The 22,109-nt window shown below is 36.6% G+C and overlaps 1 protein-coding gene across 1 annotated transcript in view; it reads left to right on the top strand.

The window, feature by feature from the left end:
* SLC9A9 (solute carrier family 9 member A9) overlaps nucleotides 1-22,109 on the top strand; it is a 670,517-nt gene that overhangs the window by 167,450 nt on the left and 480,958 nt on the right. Inside the window, exon 5 of the mRNA XM_023739363.1 lies at nucleotides 2,807-2,922. Within this exon, the coding sequence (XP_023595131.1) occupies nucleotides 2,807-2,922 (116 nt within the window). The remainder of the gene's footprint in view (nucleotides 1-2,806; nucleotides 2,923-22,109) is intronic.

Consider the following 22,109-nt stretch of genomic DNA (forward strand, 5'->3'; position numbering starts at 1 on the left):
AGAGAATCCAGGGGCCATGCTTTCCGGGGTTCCTCCAGTCTCAGTCAGACCATTAAGTCTGGTCTTCTTACTAGAATTTGAGTTCCGCACCCCACCTTTCTCCTGTTCCATCCGGGACTCGCTGTTGTGTTCTCTGTCAAGGCAGTCATTGGTGGTAGCCACAGTCTTATATGTAGTTTTAATAGTTGTATATTAGTCCATCATATGTGTGTTCTGTAATTTATTTATTAGACATTCAGATTGTTTTAAATTTTTTACTATTATAAGCAATAATAAGCATGTCTAAATGCATATCTTTTGTACATATTTTATTGATTTCCTGGTATAAATTCTTAGAAAGTAATTTACTAAGTTATGGAATATAAAAAATTTTAATACTTTTAAAATAAACTGTGTAATTGGCTTCCATAAAGATTTTATTAACTTATATTTGTTTTACGTTTACATTTTTATATTTCTACCAATAATGTAAAAAGGCTTCTGGTTTCTGTGTAATTTTGCCAAGCCTGGGTAGGATATATACATATATATTTTTTTATCTTGCCTAATTTAATGGCTTCTATTCTACATAGGTAAACCCTAGTGGCTTAATGGTGGAGAGCTATCACTGCTAACCAAAAGGTCAGCAGTTTGGATCCACCAGGAGCTCCTTGGAAACCCTATGGGACAGTTCTACTCTCTCCTATAGGGTCACTATGAGTCAGAATGGACTCAACTGCAACGGTTTTTTCTTTTTGGTATTCTATGTGGGAAGCCTTTGTGGCACAGTGGTTAAGAGCTCGGCTGCTAACCAAAATGTCGGCAGTTCAAACCCATAGCCTCTCCTTGGAAACCCTATGGGGCAGTTCTACTCTGTTCTGTAGGTCGGAATTGACAGCAGTAACGGGTTTAGGTTTTTTGGGTTTTTTTGTACTCAGTATGCAGCAAGTCATTTAATTCTCTGAGCCTCAGATTCCTTAACCTGTAAAATTAACTAATAAGTATACAATTCAGAAGTATAGTCATACAGAAAGTGATACTCGTGAGGAGTGTGCCTCTTAGCTCAAGTAGATACAAGAGACTAAATGGGCAGCTTCTATCCGGAGGTGAGATGGGAAGGCAGAGGGGGTTAGGAGCTGATTGAATGGACATGGGGAATCAGGGGTGGAAAGGAGGAGTGTGCTTGCACAGTATGGGGAGAGCAATTAGGGTCACATAACAATGTATGTATAAATTTTTGTATGGGAAAAAATTATAAAAAAGAAATATAGTCATAGATCATAAAGTTTATATTGATCACAGAGCCTGTTGATGCTCAATATGTGAAATGTAGTTCAAATGAGAAAGGACTGTGGATAAGTTGCTTAACACCAAGAGAGGCCCAAGGGCTGACTATCCAGGAGAGCACTGAGGACCACTTCTAGTTCAGAACCTCCAAGTGTTACCCAAACCTGAAGATTCTAATGCAGACAGTGATGTGGACAACAGGTATAATTCAAATTTATGAATATTTGTTATTGCTATCTTTCCTGTTAGAATGCACACCCCATAAAGGTAGGGATGTTTGTTTTGGTCACGGATATATATTAAGGACCTAGCATAGAACTTGACACATAGTAGGGGTTAAGTAATAAATGTCTGTTGAATGAACATATAAAACTGAATGCAGCTACCCTATGCCTGCCAAGAGACTGGACACCTGGTAGACCAACAGAGTGCCCTTCCCTGGATAAGTGTGGATGAGCCTACCATGAATGAGGTCTATCATTTTTAAGGACTCTTACAGTCACATAAACGAGTCCCGGGGTGGCGCATACAGTTAAGCGCTGGACTACTAACCGAAAGGTTGGCAGTTCAGACCCACCCAGAGGCGTCTTATAAGGAAGGCCTGGTGATCTGCTTCCAAAAGGTCAGAGCCTTGAAAACTTTATGGATCAGTTCTACTCTATACACATGGGGTCACCATGGATCAGAATCAATCAATTCAACGGCAACTGGTAAAAAAACAGTCACAATTATAAAGTGATTATGTTGTGGTCTAGTTCACCAGTCTGTGTATTTCCTCTACTAGGATTTTAGCAAAATTAACCAGTCAATTAAATACAATTTAAAAGCTATAGAGTGGCAAATCCTGACCAAAACAAACATGCTGTGTTGCATGGTGTGGGGATAGTAAGGTTAGAAACCTTTTATAATCTTCATGAAAAGAATAGCTTTTCTTGCCAGATCAAAATATAACCATTTCAGAATGCATTTTCAACAGTGTGTGAAGGTACATGTTCTGTAACCTAACAGTGGTTCTCCACCCAGTGTGGAGTGTCCTGATACCAGCCAGTAGTAGAGACTCATCTTTTGTTTAGTGACTAGTTACTGAGTGCCCTGTGAGAGGCCTTCTTACCACAGCGGCAGACTGGAAATTTGAACTCTTTCAGACACCCCCAGCAGACACCCAACAGAAGCTGGAAGGCAGTCCATTTACAGATGTCAACACAGTTGCTGTATCTGTGGGCACACTCTACTGTGCCATGCTTGACAGATCATGTTTTATATTCTTCAAGTGTACCTTATTTCCACTGAAATATACTATCAAGTGCTCTGTGACCTTTTGCCAGGGGAATGAATTATGATATTTGATAAAAGTGTCTTCTTTAATAGCCAAGAGTTTTAAACACAGTGTACTGAGAGCTAGCATGGTGGTGAATCGGCAGGATTGTGGTAATTTGTGCATGGTGCTTATTCCGGATACACGTGAGAATGTTAGCTACAGGGCCTGGGTTTACACAGGACTCAGCTTGATGTTTAAAGATCTTCTTTTTCTCTTCTGCAGGTTAATTATGTATGGTTTTGTGCAGGGTATGATACATGCCGGCCAGTTGAAAAATGGAGACTTTCATTTCACTGACTGCTTATTTTTTGGTTCGCTGATGTCTGCTACAGATCCAGGTAATTGTTCAAATAATATATTTTCTTTTTAAGTATCAAACATTTAAATTGACTCTTTCTCTAAAGACCATCATCTGACTCTGCATAATAATTCCTTATGCTTGTTGACTTGCGGGTGACCTACCTGTTAGTGATAGCCGATAAATGAAACAGGCGGATATTCTCTCAAGCATTGCATCAGAAAGCAATTTCAGTTGTGGGAAAGACTTTTAAAATGTCTTTATATAGTTTACTTTTCTAGAACATGTAACTGTTTTCAGCTGTATTTCTTTCTTTTTCTCCACATCATCTTTCAAAAATGATCTATTGAATTAAATTTAAAAAAAAAAAGCAAGAAAAAAGATTTAAGAAAACTGTTTACTGTGGAACTTTTTAAACATATGCAAAAGCTGGGAGAAAAGTAAAATGAATTGCAATATACCCTTCATCAGTTATCAACTATGGCAAATCTTGTTTATCTATATCTCCCCTATTCCCCATGACAGGATTAGGTTAAAGCAAATTTCAGACATCATGTCATTTATTTGTAAGTACTTAAAAAAAATGACCATTGCTATTATAAAACCCAGAGAGAGTAACAATACTTCTTTAATATTTTCAAAGATCTACTCACTATTCAGATTTCCCAAATTGTCTTAGTGTTCTCCTTATCCTTATGCTTATCTTTATCCATTATCATTATCAGTTTGTATTGTAGCTTGTACAAATAGGATCCAAACAAGGGCTTCACGTTACAATTGATTGATATGTCTGTTGAGTTTCTTTGACCCGCTGTTTTCTATTTTTCTTGACATTTATTTGTTAAAAAAAAATGAGCTAATTTGCCTTGTGGTTGAATTGAATGTGATTGTTTAATATGTGCCCCTAGCCCCTGTATTTCTTGTAAACTGATGGTTAGATCTAGAGGCTTAATCAGACTTAGGTTCAATTTATTTGGCAAGACTGTAGGTTGTGCTGGGAGCTTTCTGTTGCATCACATCAGGAAACGCAGGAAACATACAATGTCTGGTTGATTCTGACCAGTTGCTGTCCGTTCTGTCTCATGATGACCCCATGTGTGTCATGTGTGTCAGAGTAGAACCCTCCATAGGGTTTTCAGTAGCTGATTTTTCAGAAGTAGATTGCCAGGCTTTTCTTCCAAGGCATCTCTGGATAGACTTGAACCAACAACCTTTTGGTTAGCAGCTGGGCCATTAACCGTTTGTACCACCCAGGCACTGTATTAACTGGTCTTCCTTGTAGGCATATGAATATTATCCTATCACTGACAGCGTTGTACTTCAGAATAGATCTTGAAATGTTCTTTTTGACGATGAATGCAATGCCGTTCTTCTTCAATTTGTCATTCCCAGCATAGTAGACCGTATGATTGTCCAGTTCAAAATGGCTAGTACCAGTCCATTTCAGCTCACTAATGCCTAGAATATTGCTGTTTATGCATTCCATTTCATGTTTGACAGTTTCCAATTTTCCTAGATTCATACTTTGTACATTCCACATTCCTATTATTTATAGATGTCTGCAGTTGTTTCTTCTCAATTTGTGTCGTGCCACATCAGCAGGTGAAGATCCCAGAAGCTTGACTCCATCCACATCATTAAGGTCCATTCTGCTTTGAGGAGATAGGTCTTCTCCAGTTACATTTTGAGTGCATTCCAACCTGAGGGGCTCATCTTCTGGGACTGTATCAGACAGTGTTCTGCTGCTATTCATAAGGTTTTCACTGGCTAATTTTTTCAGAAATAGGTTGCCAGGTCCTTCTTCCTAGTCTGTCTTAGTCTGGAAGCTCTGCTGAAACCTGTCCACTGTGGGTGACCCTGTTGGTATTTGAAATACTGGTGGCATAGCTTCCAGCATCAAAGCAACATGCAAGTCCCCACTGTATGACAAACTGACAGAGGCATGCGGAGAGAGTGTTAGAAAGTATTTAATATAGGATTTGGCTTGTGTTTGATGATTTTAGGGAGAGTTTAAGGAATCATGGCTTTGCTCTGGATTAGATACTGTCAGGAAGTGGAAGAAATTCCATGATTGGGCATCTTGTTGTTGTTGGGTACCATTGGGTTGATTCCAACTCATAGTGAGCCCATGTGATAGAGTAGAACTGCCTCATAGTATTCTTGGCTATAATCTTTATAGAAGGAGACCACCAGGTGTTTCTCCTGCAGAGCGACTGGGTGAGTTTCAAACACCAGTCTCTTGGTTAGCAGCTGAGCACTTAACCATTGCACCAGCAGGGCTCCTTTATTGGGCATCTTAGTAAATCTTATCTAGAAAACTAGACTGAGGCTAAATTCATAGCTGGTAAAGAAGCAGGAGCCACTCATATTAGCTGGGAAAGGGGGTTGTTTGGGCAGTTTTGTGGTTTGGACAAGGTTCATTATTTGTGTTTAGAGATGATTATACAGTGGTCTTGTTTTTGTCTTAAATCGTCATGGTCACAATCTGATTTTGTCTTATGTTTATATTCTGTGAAATTGCTTGTGTCCAAGAGGAGAACACCAAAGGCAGCTCCTAAATGTCAGGGGCTGCTTTTCTCTTTCTTAGAATGGTCCTCCTGTCGGCAATATTGGCTTCACCGGGTGGTGCGTTATCAATGTAGAATCTCCAGTGCAACCCCAAACTTAATCCGATTCTGGAGTTTAACAATATCCTCAGGTGATCCATTTGTACGTAAAAGTTTGAGAAATACTACATTCTAGAATTCCTCATTTTACCTACTGGTAACCAGTGATGGTCACTGCCTAGTCCAGTATTTGACAGTGATCACAAAGCAGTGGTATGCTAATTCTACCCTACATTTTGCATTTATTAGTTGATACTCTTCTGTAACACCATGAGTCGGAATTGGCTCGAGGGCAACTGGTTTTAACTGGTACTGTAGAGAAAGTACTTTCTCAAATCAACTGTTTGAATACTCTGTAGTAGTTTGAGAAAAGCTGGGTAAGTATTGATTCTTTCTCTTTATTTACTAATTCTCAAGTTAATGAATTATTCCTCTAGCATTCTCCAAATTTGACCAATGAGATCTTTTTTTTTTAAAGTATCATTATGAACGTATGGGTTTTTAATGTATTTGATATATTTCAATCTATTAAGGTCATTATTCTTTTTTAAATTTGGTAAAATATATATAACAAAAAATTTCCCATTCAACCATTTTTAAGTGTACAACTCAATGGCATCAATTACATTCATCATGTTGTGCTACCATCAACAAAATCCATTTTCATAAGTTTTTCATCACTCCAAACAGAAACTCAGTGTCCCTTAAACAATAATTCCCCATTTCCCCCTTCTCCTAGTGCCTGGTAGCCGTTAATAAACTTTTGTCTCTATGCATTTGCCTATTCTAGATATTTCATAGAAGTGGGATCATCCAATATTTGTCCTATTGTGTCTGACTTATTTCACTCAGAATAATGTTTTCAAGATTCATTCATGTGGTAGCATTTATCAGAACTTAATTTCTCTTTATGGCTGAATAGTAGTCCATTCTATGGATATATCATATTTTGTTTATCTATTCATATGTTAATGAACACGTAACTTTTTAACTGTTGTGAATGATGCTGCAGTGAACATTGGCATACACATATCTGTTTGAGTCCTTACTTTCAAGTCTCTTGAGTATATACATGAGAGTGGAGTTGCTGGGTCATGTGATAATTCTGGAGCCCTGGTGGCACAGTGGTTAAGAGCTCATCTGCAAATCAAAAGGTCGACAGTTCGAATCCACCAGCCGCTACTTGGAAACCCTATGAGGTAGTTCTACTCTGTCCTATAGGGTCACTATGAGTTGGAATCGACTTGACAGCAATGGGTACGATAATTTTATGTTCAACTTTTTAAAAAAATATATTTTATTGTGTTTTTGGTGAAGGTTTAGACAGCAGTTTAGGTTCCCATTCAACAATTTCTACACAAGTTGTTCAGTGACATTGGTTACATTCTTCACAACACATGAACATTCTCATTATTTCCTTTCTGATTATTCCGTTTCTATTAATCTAGTTTCCCTGCCCCCTTGCATTCTCATCTTCATTTTAAAGTAATTGTTGACCTGTGGCCTCGTGTAGGTGATTTTTTATAGAAGCACAGTACTTATGGGTGATTTTCATTATTTTTTGAGCCAATTTATTATTTAGCTACAAGGTGACTTCAGGGGTTGTCTATGTTTAAGTTTTTGAGAAACCATCAAACTGTTTTCTACGGCTGTTATAGGATTTTACATCCCCACCAGCAATGCATAAGAGTTCCAATTTCTCCAACATCCTCACCAACACTTGTTATTTTTCATTTTTTCTGATAATAGCCACTCTAGTGGGTGTGAAATGATATCTCACTGTAGTTTTGATTTACATTTCCCTAATGACTGAGTACCTTGAATGTATTTTCATGTACTTATTGGCCATTTGTATATCTTCTTTGGAGAAATGTTTATTCAAGTCTTTTGCCCATTATTTGGATGGGTCGTTTGTCTTTTTGTTGTTGAGTTGTAGGAGTTCTTTACATAGTCTAGATATTAAACCTTTATCAGATACGTGGTTCCCAAATAGATTCTCCCATTCTGCAGCTTGCTTTTTACTTTCTTGATAAAGGCCTTTGATGCATAGAAGTTTTAATTTTGATGAAGTCCAATTTATGTAATTTTTCTTTTGTTACTCATATTTTAGTTTTCATCTCTAAGAACCCATAGTCAAAAACTAGGTCCTAAATCATTATCTGTATGTTTTATTTTAAGAGTTTTATGGTTTTTAGTTCTTATATTTAGGTCATTGATTCGTTTTGAGTTAATTTGTGTATATGATATAAGGAATGTATCCAACTTCATTCTTTTGCATGTGGAAATCCAATTGTCCCAGCACGATTTAGACAATTGTTACCCCATTCAATGGACTTGATGCCCTTGTCAAAAATCAATTAGCCATAAATGTATGGGTTTATTTCTTGGCTCTCAATTCTGTTCCATTGGTCTATATGTATTCTTATACCACTATCACACTGGATTATTGTAGCTGTCTAGTATGTTTTGAAATAGAGATGTATGGGTCCTACTTGCTCTTCTTTTTTAAGATTGTTTTGGGTATTTGGGGTTATTATTATTTTTTCTGATGATCAAAATATCCCATCTTTGGCAAGTGGGAGCCTTTTCATTTTTCTCCTGAATCCTTCTGACAGTCTTTGTAGGTTTCTTGATTTTTGGTATACAAGATGTATATCTTGTATATTTCCTGCCACTGATATGGGGGTGTAGTGATTAAGAGCAACAGCTGCTAACCAAAAGGTCAGCAGTTCGAATCCATAAGGCACTCCTTGGAAACTGTATGGGGCAGTTCTACTCTGTCCTATAGGGTTGCTATGAGTCAGAATCGACATGATGTCAATGGGTTTGATTTTTTTTGTTTTGTTTTGTTTTTTTGGATATGGAATCAGTCATTTCTCCAAAAAGTCTTGGTTCTTCCTAAGGGAAATTTATTTAGAGATCACAGTCACCAAGACTTTTCATTGCTACTGGGTTGGTCATTGTTTCTAGACCTTATTATTTTTTTTGAAAGGAAAATTATATCACAATTTTATGTTAATATTTTCAGTTCAAATTTAAGATAACGGATTTGACTTAACATCCTATAGGGTCTCTATGAGTCGGGATCGACTCGATGGCAATGGGTTTGGTTTTTGGTTTTGGTTTCCTTGAATTTATATTTATATATTTATTTTTCTTTGCTGAATTTTATTTTTCCTACTACATTAATATAATTTCTTATTTACTTAAACATATACATATATTCAAAATTATAATACATATATTATTACTAATAATACTATTGCTTAAAACTAATTAAGTTTTTTTATGGTTCTTTTTAACTTTAAGGTATATCCCACTAGGGATGTATAGTTAAAAATTACTCTGTTTTAAAATCACTTGAATTAATTCCCCTGTGTGATTAAGCCACATGTAATATAGTAATGTTCATTTGTTTCCTTTTGCTTTAAATTTTTGTTTTAAAATTAGATGAACTATCTACAGCATTCCAACATGAAAATCATAAAAATAAACAACAGAAATCTAGCTTCCATCCCTGTCCCCTTTACCCTAATTCTCCAATTGTATTTTTGTTGTTTTTTAGTTTATCCTTCCATTTTTAAATTTAAGCAAACACACACACACACACACACATACACGCTGTATTATATGCTGTTATTACACATGGCGCTTCACCTTGCTTTTCCTTAATTAATAGTAGTTTGGTGATTACTCCATAGCAATGTATGAGACCTTTCTCATTCTCGTTTGTAGCTGCAAAGTGCCCTATAGTTTATTCTATCAACCCTCTGCTGAGGGACATTTAGGTTCTTTCTTGTCTTTTGCAATTATGAATGGAGTTGCAATTAATAACCTGGAAATTATTAGCTGTTCATAATTTTGCCCAGTGTATCTTTGGGATAAATTTCTGGAAGCAGGTTAAAAGGTAAATGAGTATGTAATTTTCCTAGATATGCCAAATTTCTCTTCATAGGGTTTATACCATTTTTCATTTCCTCCAGTAATATATGACAATACCTGTTTCTCACAGCCTTGCCAACACAGTCTTCCATCACAGTTTTGGATATTTACCCATGTGATGAGGATTTGTATCTTCCTGTGATTTCAGTTAGCATTTCTCTTTTTATGAGTAAGACTGAAAATTTTTTCATATGTTTAGGGAACATTGGTATTTTTTTTCCTGAAAACTGTTTATAAAATGTCCTTTTTCAGCAAAGTTGTGAGTCTTATAATTTTCAAGTTTTACAAGACCTTACTATGTGAGAGACATTAATCCTTTGTCTTTAAGTTACAAATATTTCTCCTAGTTTGTCATCTGTTGTTTTATTTTGCTTATGGTATAGAGGGGGAAAGGGATTTTCGTCGTGCATAATTTTTAAAAATATTTTATTGGGTTTTAGGTGAAAGTTTACAGAGCAAATTAGTTTCCCATTCAACAAATTGTACTCAATGAGTTCTATGACATTGGTTGCAATCCCCACACTGTGTCAACACTCTCTCCATTTCCACGTTGGCTTCCCTGTTTCCTTTAGTCTGGTTTTCCTACCCCTTTCTGCCCTCTCATCTTTACTTTTGGGCGTATGTTGTCCTTTTTGTCTTGTATAATTTGTATAATCGTTTGTGCTACAGAGCGCATTCTTTTTGGGCATTAGTGTTTATTTTATAGGCCTGTCTATTGCTTGGCTGGAAGATGGTTTCCGGGAACGGCTGCAGTTCCAAGTCAGAGGAGTGTTTTAGGGCCATAGTCTCAGGGGTTCCTCCAGTCTCTATCAGGCCAGTAAGTTTGGTTTTTTTGTGAATTTGAATTTTGTTTTACATTCTTCTCCCACTCTGTCCTGGACTCTCTATTGTGATCCTGGTCAGAGCGGTAGATAGTGGTAGCTGGGCACCATCTAGTTCTTCCGGTCTCAGGGTATCATGCATGATTTTGACCTCTATCGTGGAAGAAGATGAAATAAGAATTGGTCACAGGTTTGGAACACTTAGTGTAGATTTAGAGGAGCAGATCCTCAGCATGGCATCCAGGGTTGACTACTCCATCCACATAGTTAGGGATGACCTGGCCACTAAGTCATTGCTAGAGGATTTCACATTACACTCGCACAGTCCCCAGGGAAATCAGAATTGCCTTGGCACCAGGAAAGGCATAGACTCAGGACAAAGAATTTTGAGCCTATCAGTGATTTCCAGTTAGTTAGGGTTCTCTTCTGCCATACAGGGGCATCTCGCCTTTCAGGGTTGGTTCCCATTTCAGGTCACCATTGCACAAATCAACATGTTGAAAAGCATTATATCCGTTGTTTTCTGGTCCCAACACTGAAGTCTAAGTTTGTCACATTCTACTGAATGACTCAACTGTCTTCAGGCAAGATTCTGTTGTGTTCAAGCTTTGCTCCTTCTGTGGCTGGTGATATCCCTGAGGTTATGTTTACATGATGCAAGAAAACTAATTGAAATGAAAAAAAGAAAATCCAACTGAGTAAAATGATTATCTGCATTATATCAAACAACTGAGCTGGCTGAATTTTTTAAAATACAAAATTGGCTCACAGCTGTACAGAGAATCTTGAGAACCAAGTCTGGCATGGAACTTTGGACACCCACTTAGCCTCTCTAGAGTTTATGGATTCTTGGAGCTTGAAGATATTTGATCTATCTCTTTCAACTCCTACATTTTACAGATGAGGAGACTTACTCTTCATATGTAAAATGAGGAGTTTTGGCTAGAACTCTAGGAATCTTCCAGCTCTAATGTTCTGTTATTTTTGTGTGATTGGTTTTTATTTTAACATATATTTTGATTTTGAAGAAAGTAAAAGTCAACCCAAAGCTTACCACCCAGACATTCTAGGGGTTATAAGCTGCTAACCAAAAGGTTGGCAGTTCGAATCCACCAGCTGCTCCTTGGAAACCCTATGGGGCAGTTCTGCTCTGTCCTATAGGGTCACTATGATTTGGAATCGACTCAACAGCAATGGGTTTTGGTTTTGGGAACCCCAGCTCAGCAAATGCTAGACATGATCTCATATAGCAGAGATTCACATATGAACAAAAATACTTAAGTTCCCTTCTTTTACTGGGAGCTAATTGTTATATTAAAACATGCTGAACCCACTCTCTGCTAAATTGGTGCAATTTAAGATGTTCAACAACCTTAAAACACCTAGTTAATCTTACCCCACAATTATTCATTTAGTTCCTAAATTAGTGTGACTCACTAATTTATGAAAGAGAACCTATGCTCTCCAGTCCTGATTTTTCTTGGCCCTCTTTAAATTAATGCTTTCCCACTTAGCTGAATCTTAGCTAGGTGTTATTACCTATTACCTATTCACATTCATATTTATAGATACACATTTAGGCTTCAATCTAATTCTTCCTGCACGTTCCAGACTCTCCTCAGCCAATTTTCAGTTTTGCTCCCATTTAGATGATTTGATTATCATTTGATTGACTTTGTTTCCACCTTTAGTCACTGATGAAGATCTTGCTGATGATGTAAAAGTCACCAGCAACACTTAACAATAAGTGGATAAATAAGGGAGAGCCTCCAAAGAGACAGCATATGGTAAATGGCAGGGGAGGGAAAGAAGGAAGGACTTAGAGAGCTAGATAAATGAGCCCACTCATCTGCAGGTAGCATAGAAAAGCGAAAATAGAAGCATTTGGGGGGAGGAGATAAACAAAATGGCAGTACAGTAAGAGCCCCCAGACAAGTGGAAATAAATGCTTTAGGTAATATCCCTCATTTTGCAAATGGCCAACATCTGTCTGGGAGCCCTTTATTCTCTTGCCTCTTTTATCTTTGACTTGGGTTACAGTTTGGTAAATTTATACAATCCAAGATAACAATTTTAATTGATATGTCTGAAATGTCCCTTCAAATGGAATGGGTGAGATAAAGAGTGTTTAAAGTGAGTAAAGAGACTTCGGTATTCCAGCATAAATATAAACCTAACCCACTGCCTTTGAGTCAATTCCGATTCATTGCAACCCTGTAGGACAGAGTAGAACTGCCCCATAGGGTTTTCAAGGATGTAATCTTTACAGAAGCAGAGTGCCACATCTTTCTTCTGTGGAGCAGCTGAGGGGTTCAAACCACAGACCTTTCAGTTAGCAGCCAAGTGCTTAACCACCGTGCCACCAGGGCTCCATGTGCTACCTGTGTGCTATTTCTTGAGCAGACCAGATTTGTCGCTACCTCAGGACATTCACACTTGTTGTTGCTTGCTCCTCACCCTCTTCAGATCTTTGTTCAAATATTACCTCAATGAGATCCTCCCTGACCATTGTCTCAAAAATTGCATCCCCTCCCCTGATCACTTACCCCCCAAATCCCAGTGTTCCCTATCCTCTTTACTTCTCTACAGCAGTAATCACTGTTGATCTACTACCTATTTATTTGTTTGTTTTTTATGTATTTATACATATCCAGTGAGGAAGGAAATTATTTTCTATTTTATCTTTTTTCTGTACTTTTTTCACGTGTTTATTTCTAGCATCTAAAACAGTAGTTGTTCAATAAGTTGTTAAATTAATGAATTAATAAGAATGTGGAGGAAACTGTCAGAACAAAGTGTGAAGAATGAAAGGGGAACCTCTTCCAAATAAGAACAGTGAAGCAGCTGAGTGTCCCAGATCACTCCCCACTGGGACAGTGGCCCAAAATGAGGGTAGAACTCCCAGCCCATAGCTGAACTCCAAGCATATAGCTTGGTGACACTATTGTTTTCTATCTTCCAAAAAAGGTGTAGCCAACTAAAATAGAAATGTGTGTACCTTTCTTCTTGTCTAGAAGCTGTGCAGCTAACATTTCTTTTTCCCCTTTCACCTGGTGGTCAGTGGCTTAACACTTTCTCCAGAGAACAATTATCCATATGTTGTAGACCTGTAGAAGCAGTGTGTTTCTTGTAGGTTGGAAGATGTCCAAAGTAGTAGCTTCCTTTAGGAAAAGGAAGAACTCAGCATATTACATTAAGTATTAAATATTCGCCCAGATGATGCCAGAAACTCATCCTGGTATTTACAGAACTGACATTTCCTCCAAGCTCTCCAGGAAGCCACTCATTCAAACACATGTGGTCTGTGCATTTTCTCACTTCATCAATCCACCTGTTTCCTACTTGGAATAAAATGTCTTCATTTTATATGATGCAGCTGCATTGACACTCAAATACAGCTGCACTATTTTGAACTCTAGAAATATTAGTTGAGTATTCAAAACTAGAAAATAATTCTCTATGAAGTAAGTCTACTTCATAGACTTGTCTAATTTTCTTCCAAGAAAATGAATCACTGGTGTTCTGATTTAGGTAACCCCAAAATAAATAAATAAAGAGTTGCCGTGGAGTTAGCTCTGACACATGACGACCCTATGTGTGTCAAAGTAGAACTGTGCTCCATAGGGTTTTCGATGGCTAATATTTTTGGAAGTAGATTGCCACGCCTTTCTTTGGAGGTACCTCTGAGTGTACTGGAGCCTCCAAACCTCCAGCCTTTTGGTTAGCAGCCAAGCACGTTAACCATTTGCAATACTCAGGGACTGCTAAGTAACCATACATATGACATACTCTAGAGTTGCATTACTCAGTACGGTAGCTACAAGCCACCTATGGATATTGAACACTTGAAGTATGGCTAGTTCAAACTGACATGGGCTATAAGTGTAACATACAACCCTGGATCTTGAAGACTTACTATTAGAAAAAGAATATAAAATATCTCGTTAATAGTTTTTATTCTGAGTCATTTTGAAAGGCTGATATGCATTCACTACTGAGTAAAATAAAAATAAGATGACATTAAGTTACCTGGTTCTTTTTACTTTTCTAAGGTGGCTACTAGAAAATTTTAAATTACATATGTGCCTTGCATTATCTTTCTATTGGACAGTGCTTCTATAGAACAATAGAGAAATAGAACTATTGTAGGCCAAAAACATGATCCTTAATAGAAAAACCACAATAATTTAAAACTGAGTAAAAGAATTAGGCACAGATACAGTGCACTGCACAGATTATGGCATTTGGTGACATGCAGGCAATTTATTTTTATTAGATTGAACTGATAATGTCTGAAATTTTCTCTCTGAAGTCTCTTTTCCTAGTCTCATTTTTCTGCTCCAGCACATAATAACCCATAAGCTAGTTTACACCCATGCTTCAGAAGCAAAGCAAAGAGAAAAGAGAATAAATGTCTGTATCACGTAAATATCATGTATTTGCTATCCAAAACCACAAATACCGCAGCCTCTGATCTGAGAACAGCAGAGTTTCTACCCAAATGTCTCCGTTGCTCTTTTCCTTAGTAGAATATAAATAAGAAGTTTTTAAAGCCTGACAATCTCAGAGTTGTGTTTCTTTTAATGCCCATTACTGTTGTTTTATATAGCTTGTCACAGATCTGAGAAACTTGACATTTATACTACTTTATACTACATTTATACTACTTTCAAAGTACATTGACACATTTAATGTTTCTAAATTGGGCAGACTCAGTGTCAGAAATCAATAGCTAAAAGAAGTAGAGATTTCCTTTGTAGCCAGTTAGCTCTTTTTTTCATCAAATTTATAGTTTTAAAATCTAGTTGATGTAAATTATTAGTTCCATTTTCTGTTTAAACAAGTCAAAATATGCACAGTGTTTAATAGGATCCATTTATTTTTATCATCATCAACATTGCTGTTGTTGGTGTTAGGTGTCCTCGAGTCGGTTCTGACTCATAGCAACCCGATTTCACACAACAGAAGGAAACACTACCCTGTCCTGCGCCATCCTCACAATCGTTGTTATGCTTGAGCCCATTGTTGCAGCCACTGTGTCAATCCAACTCGCTGAGGGTCTTCCTCTTTTTCGCTGACCCTCTACTTTACTAAGCAGGGTGTCCTTCTCCAGGGACTGATCCCTCCTGATAACATGTCCAAAGTATGTGAGACATAATCTCACCATCTTTGTCTCTAAGGAGCATTCTGGCTGTACTTCTTCCAAGACAGAAATCATCAGCATTAAATAATATTTAATGACTGCATCTGAGAAAGTGTCTCATTTGAGTAACAAATGCCTCAAAATAAATGCTTGTAGATTTTTGTACAGTGTATATAAATATTAATTGAATAATAAAAGAATCATTGAATGTTGTTTAGGAACACTGGCCATGGCATAGGACAGACTCGTGTTTGAATCCCCGTTCTGCCTTGACCCACCTGAGCTTCAGGTTTGCGTCTATAAAATAGGATAATAAGACTTTAAAGACTCCTTATAAAGATTAAATGAGATAGTATATGCATTATTGTTATTTTTATTGTTAATGTTATGCTATACTAAGATGGGGCTGCTATTTGCTATCAACATAGTAGAGTGAGAAATGCACATTTTTGCTTGTTTTTCTGCTAATAGTACTGTATTTGCACAAATCTTCATACTTGGTTAGCTGAACTCTCCCTTGACTGCCTACATTTATTTGTAAGTTGCTTGGTTAGAGTTGGGGTATAATATGTAATGTGGTAATTTTCTTTGGTTAAAATACAAATACACATTTGTATTTATTTTCATAGACAGAAGATAGGAACTTTTAAAAGCAAATCTCACACATTGACATTTTTACCCCTATGTATTTTGGTATTCATCTCTAAAATTATGGACATTGTTCTTATGTAACCCTGAAGCCATAATAAACCTATAAAATTTTTCTTAATCCATTGATATTATCAGATGCCCAGTCCATATTCCAATTTCCCTTATTTTTGCCTTTTTTCCTTTAACCATGACCCAAGCAAGATTCATGCATAATATTTAATTGTCACATCTCTGCATTCTCTTTTAGTCCAGAGCAATGTTCCTTCCCAGCCGTTTCTTTTTATGCCATTGACTTATTGAGGAAGTTGGATCAGTTCTATAGAATGCCTCACATCCCAGATTTGTCTGCTTCCTTGTGGTGGTGTTTAACTTGGTCCTGTACTCCTTTATTTCTATAAGTGAAAGTTAGCTCCAAAGAGTCTTGATTAGACTCAAGTTTACCATTTTTGGTTTTTTGTAAGAACACTGCATAGATGCTGTATAGGTCATGTTGCATCATAACAGGAGTCACACAATCTCTGGCTGTTGACTTTTCGCGATGTTAAATGTGATCAGTGGGTCCAGGTGGTGACTGCTTGATCCCTCCATTGTGAATTTCCCCATCAAACTTTCATCTAATGATTTCATCTATTGATGCTAATTATCTGAACCTATTATTTTCATTAAGGGTGATTTTTTCCCCCTAATTCTATTGTTCCTTCCAAATTATTAGCTAGAATTATTCTTTCAGAAAAAAAAATCCTATAATCTTACTATTTTAACCCACTCTTTATATCATCTAGAAGCGATGGGCAGATCTTGTCTGCATCCTTGGTCAAAAGAAGCAGCTATAAACAAATTAACATTTTAAGGATATGGTTTTAAGCATAACTACAATGCCATCATCACACTTAAAATATTAACATGATTTTTGTGGTAGTCAAAATAATGGCTCCTAAAGATGTGCAGTCCTAATCCCTGGAACCTGTGAATATGTTACCTTATATGGAAAAAGGGACTTTGTAGGTGTGATTAATGTTAAGGACCTTGAGATGAGAACATTACCCTGGATTATCTGGGTGGGCCCAATGTATTCACATGGGTGGGTCCTTAAAAGCTGGGGAATCTTTCCTGACTGTGATCAGAGGAAGAAGTAACTAGAGGAGAAAGTCACAGAGAAATGCAACTTTGTTGGCTTTGAATATGGAGAAAGGGGCCACTAGCCAATGAATGTGGGTGGCCTATAAAAGATGAAATGGCAAAAAACAAACAAACAAACAAACAAAAAAAAACAACGGGGATTCTCCTCTAGAGTCTCCATAAAGACCTTGATTTTAGCCCAGTAAGACTCTTGTCAGACTTCTTCCCTACAGAACTATAACATAATAAATTTGTATTGTTTTAAGTCACTAAATTTGTGATGATTTGTTACAGCAACAGTAGAAAACTTATACAATTTTTAAATATTATTAAATATCTAGCTAGAGTTTAGATTTCCCAGATTGTCTCATAAATTGTTTTTACTGCTTCTCTGTTTGACCAAGGATATGTGCATTGCACTTACATAATATAAGGAGTGATTTGAAATAATAACATTGTAGAATATCTTTACTGAAAGAGGCTTTAGGAATCATTTAATCTAATGTCCTTACATTACAAAAGAGCAAACCAAGGTTTAAAGAGGTAAGTGATTTGGCCTTAGGAGAGTCATTTCAAAACTTAACGTTATAGTCACTCTATAAAATTCGTGGATTCTGGGAAAGTGGTGGCCTTAACTTGGCTTCCTTGCCCTTTATAATCAACTCCAATCTATCTGGTTTTGCTGACGCAAACAGCTGTTGGTGCCTTTACGCAGCTGAGTACCAGGGAAGCCTTGAGCTCTGTGCAGTTCCCTCAGAAATAACAAGTGTTGGGCTTTCTCTACCATGAGTAGTATGAGTGCCTAGATACCAGCTTCAGAGATGTGTTTAGATGGGGACTGGGAAGCTATGGATCTGAAAAGAGTATGAGTTGTAGAAATTTGTGGACCTTGTTGGTGGGGGGTAGGGGAGAAGGGTAGGGGTAGGTTGACATTGGCCCGGCATAAGTGAACTTAGTCTCCTTGTATACTGCATAACAGGATGGCCTCCTCCAGGTCCCTGAGAGGTAGCCCACCTGCTTCTACACCAGTGGCCCACCTCTCACCACTTAAAGGATTTCTATCCTGGGGGTAGTCCAACAACTAGTCTTTATCTCCAATAAACCACCAAAGAAAAACAAAAACACATCAAGACTCCCAGCAGCCTGAGACAGGAAGATTGATCAGAATAAACAGGGCACAAGCCCAGTGAATAGAATTCCTGGGGTAGTCAGCAGACAATTTGAACAACGACAATAAAAGATCTTAAGAGAATTCAAGGGCAGATAAAAATCATGCTTTTCCAACTAAGCAATTCAGCAGATAAATTAAAGGAGAGGATGGTGCAGTCAAGACCTGACATCATGGAAGATTAAATGAAAGAAATATTTTAGAATCATAGAGTAAAAATAATAGAGATTCAAATAATGAAGGAAAAAAAAACAAACTTGGAGGATAAATCCAAGAGACATCACATGTGAATAATAGTAGCTCCAGGGGGAGAAAATGAACAGATAGAGAATAGGGAATAATTCAACAAATAAGGTGAAGTCTCTCCCAGTTAATGAAAGACCTTAATCTGCTAATTAAAGCCATCTGAACTCATCTAGTTTTAGGCGAGATTAATGAGAAAATCCTAATGTATGCAGGCAAAATTCCTAACCTACAAGGAAGAAGAAAAAAATTTTCAAGGATAAAACCAGAAAGATCATCTACAAATAAGAAAGAAACAGCCTGTCATTGAACTTCTCATCTGCAACACTTGATGTTAGAAGACAGACAATGGAATAATATCTTCAGACTACTGAAAGAAAATGATTGCAACTCAAGCATCCTACACTCAGCCAAGATATCATTTATCTGCTTGTATGAAAGAAAGAGATTTGGGATAGACATGAATACCACATTTGAGGATCATGGTCTAATCAAACAGCGATGGAACCAGTTGTTATAAATCTGAACACACTGAATTTTTACAGAAAGAGTTTTCTGACTGGTTAAAACCAAAACCTACCTATATGGAGTTTGTAAAGACATACTTAAAAAATGATTTAAAAAAATCTTGCAAATAAATTGATGGGCTAGGAGGCACCATGCAAATACAAACACGAAGAAAGCTGAGTGACAATAATATCAGACAAGGTATAATTTAACGTTGAAAGCACTAAATAAGATTAGGGATGACATAGTGTATGATAAATATCACAATTTGTGGAGAAAATCTAATAGTCACAAAATAGTATGTGCCAAAAACAATTGCTAAATATATGCTCTAAAGTTTTAGAAATACTAGAAGAATTTGATAAAAACACAGTTGTAGTGAACGACTGCAATAAAAACTTTAAGAATTATACGGATCTAAAAGAGAAATAAAAATTAAGGAATTGAATAATACAATGAATCAATGTAATACATGAGATAATTATAGACCCTAAACTCTTTCAAAAATGAAAAACTGGTTTCTGTATATCATCCAAGGAAACTTTTAAAAGTTGATTATATCTTTAGCCCCAAGGAAAACATGAATAGATTTTAAGAGCAGACAATTAAATGGCAATTTTCCCTCAGCTCAATCCAAAAATAAATAAAAAGAGAATAAGATCTTAATCAACTGAAAATTAAGAAATAAACCCCAATTTAACTTCTGGATCAAAGAAGAAATTAAGAGAAAACTTATTCAATATCTAGAATGCAAACTAAAAGACCAACTTCGGACCAATTTTAAGAGATAGAAGAAAAAAAGAAGGAAAATCAGATGAAAACTTATAGCATTAAATATCTTTATTATTAAAGAAGAAAGACTTTATAAATATAAAGGAATTTAAATATTCTCCATAAGAAATAGAAAAAGAAAAACAAAATAACCCAAAAGATATAAGGAAAGGAATTTAATAAAGACGAATGCCAAGAATAATAAAATAGAAAATAAACAACAACAAAAACAAGTGGAAAGATAACTACGTTCCAAAACTAGTTCTTTGAAATTAACATGAAAATAGATTTCATCCTTATGAGTGTGACCAAGGAGAAAAGAGAAAAATAAAAAAATATACAAGATTATGTACTGGAAAGGAGCCATTTACACAGACATACACATAGATAAAAAATAGATTAACAATAGCATTTCATGCAACTATTTGGCAACAATAATAATAAAAAACCCTGAAAGGAATTACAAAAATTGACATAAAAATAAATGGAAAACTTGAATGGACTAAATATTATAGAAGATATTGGAAATATGATTAAATATCTACTATTGAAAATGCATGAGGATCAGGTATGTTCAGGGCTGAATTATCTCTAACTTTTAAAGAACAAATAGTTCTGACCAAAGTTAAACTATTGCCGGTCAATAAAGTTAGAAACATGAAAATCTCCCCCATTTATTTTAAGAAGATGGCATTGTATTAAAATTAAAACCTGAAAAAAGAACAATAAAATAGGAGAACTGTAAACCAGTCTCAATTATGATTATAAAAATGAAAGTTTGAAATAAAACACTGGCAAATAAAATCCTGCAATGTCAATTGAACAAGGGCAGAGATTTTGTTCATTAATGCATCCCCAATACCTAGAATATCACCTGTCTCAAAGTAGACCACCAGTAAACATTTGTTAAATAAATAAATGCATGAAAAGAATAATAGCTCTGACAAGCATTTCCATGAAAGTAAGAGGGGTCCAATATCAGGAAATCCATCAACATAATCTATTATATCCACAAATTAAAGGAGAATAAAACAGATGATCACATCACTGAGGAAAAGGCATTTAATAATAGGCAGCAGCATTAATAATAAAAATTCTAAGTAAAAAATAAATAAAATAAAACTGTTTAAATATAATGCAAAGTATCTACCAAAATATAATAACAAATATTATCCTAAATAACTTGATACTCCAATCACTCATAGGTTATTCCTCTTGATAGAATCTCACATAATTCTTAGGGTTTCCTCATTTTTTTTAATCCTTTTATCTGATTTTTCTTCAAATAAGTTGGTGTCAAGTGTTTATCTTCAATCTCACTAATTCTGACTTCCATTTCCTCAGTTCTCCTCCTATGACTTTCTACTGAGTTGTCTAATTCTGACATTTTATTGTTAATCTTCTGGATTTCTGATTGCTGTCTCTCTGTAGATTCTTGCAGCCTGTTAAATTTGTCATTATGCTCTTCTCTAATCTTTTTAATTTCCTCTATTGTGTGTTCGGCATTTTTATTAATTTCCTTCCTAATCTCTTGAAGAGTTCTGTATATTAATCTTTCGTATTCTAGCTCTGGTAATTCCAAGAAATTTTCCTCCTCTGGAAAATTTCTAGATTCTTTATTTTGGGAGCTTGCTGAAGCCATCGTGGACTGCCTCTTTATGTGATTTAATATTGACTGTTGTTTCTGAACCATCGATAAGTTATTATATTTATTTATTTTATGTTTGCTTACTGCATCCTAGCTTGTTTTGTTTTGATATTCCCAGATAGGCTGCTCGTATGAGCTAGTTTGATTATTGGCACCTTTGAAGTTCTAATGTCCTGTCACCAGGTGATTAGATCTGTTACTAGGTATGTGAGCTCAGGAGTCTGCCTACTCCTCCTATATGGATTCAGCTCAAGTGCCCAGGTAGATAGCCACCAAATGTGTGGTGCAGGCTCTCACCTACAGTCCTAGACAGGCATGGGTGATTGGTGTAGGCACAGGCATCTGGCTGCAGCAGGTGGACAAACTCTGAGCAAGGCAGGGGGCTGAAGGCCACCCCCGAGTGTCCAGGAGAAAGGCGTGTCCCTGTTCCCTAGAGCGCATAGGTGGGTGGGTTTTGCAGCCGGACTATAAGCACCCAGTGCTTTTGGCTGTAAGGACTGGGGGGCACCTCTTACTCTTGGGCCCCTATCACAGGTGGCTAGGTGGCGTGGGTGGAGCCACCAGTCCTCAGGCCCCTGATGTGGGTAGGTGAAGACCCTGCTTAATGG

The sequence above is a fragment of the Trichechus manatus genome, unplaced genomic scaffold, assembly GCF_000243295.1.
Source record: "Trichechus manatus latirostris isolate Lorelei unplaced genomic scaffold, TriManLat1.0 scaffold00132, whole genome shotgun sequence".
In the NCBI taxonomy this organism is placed as follows: domain Eukaryota; kingdom Metazoa; phylum Chordata; class Mammalia; order Sirenia; family Trichechidae; genus Trichechus; species Trichechus manatus.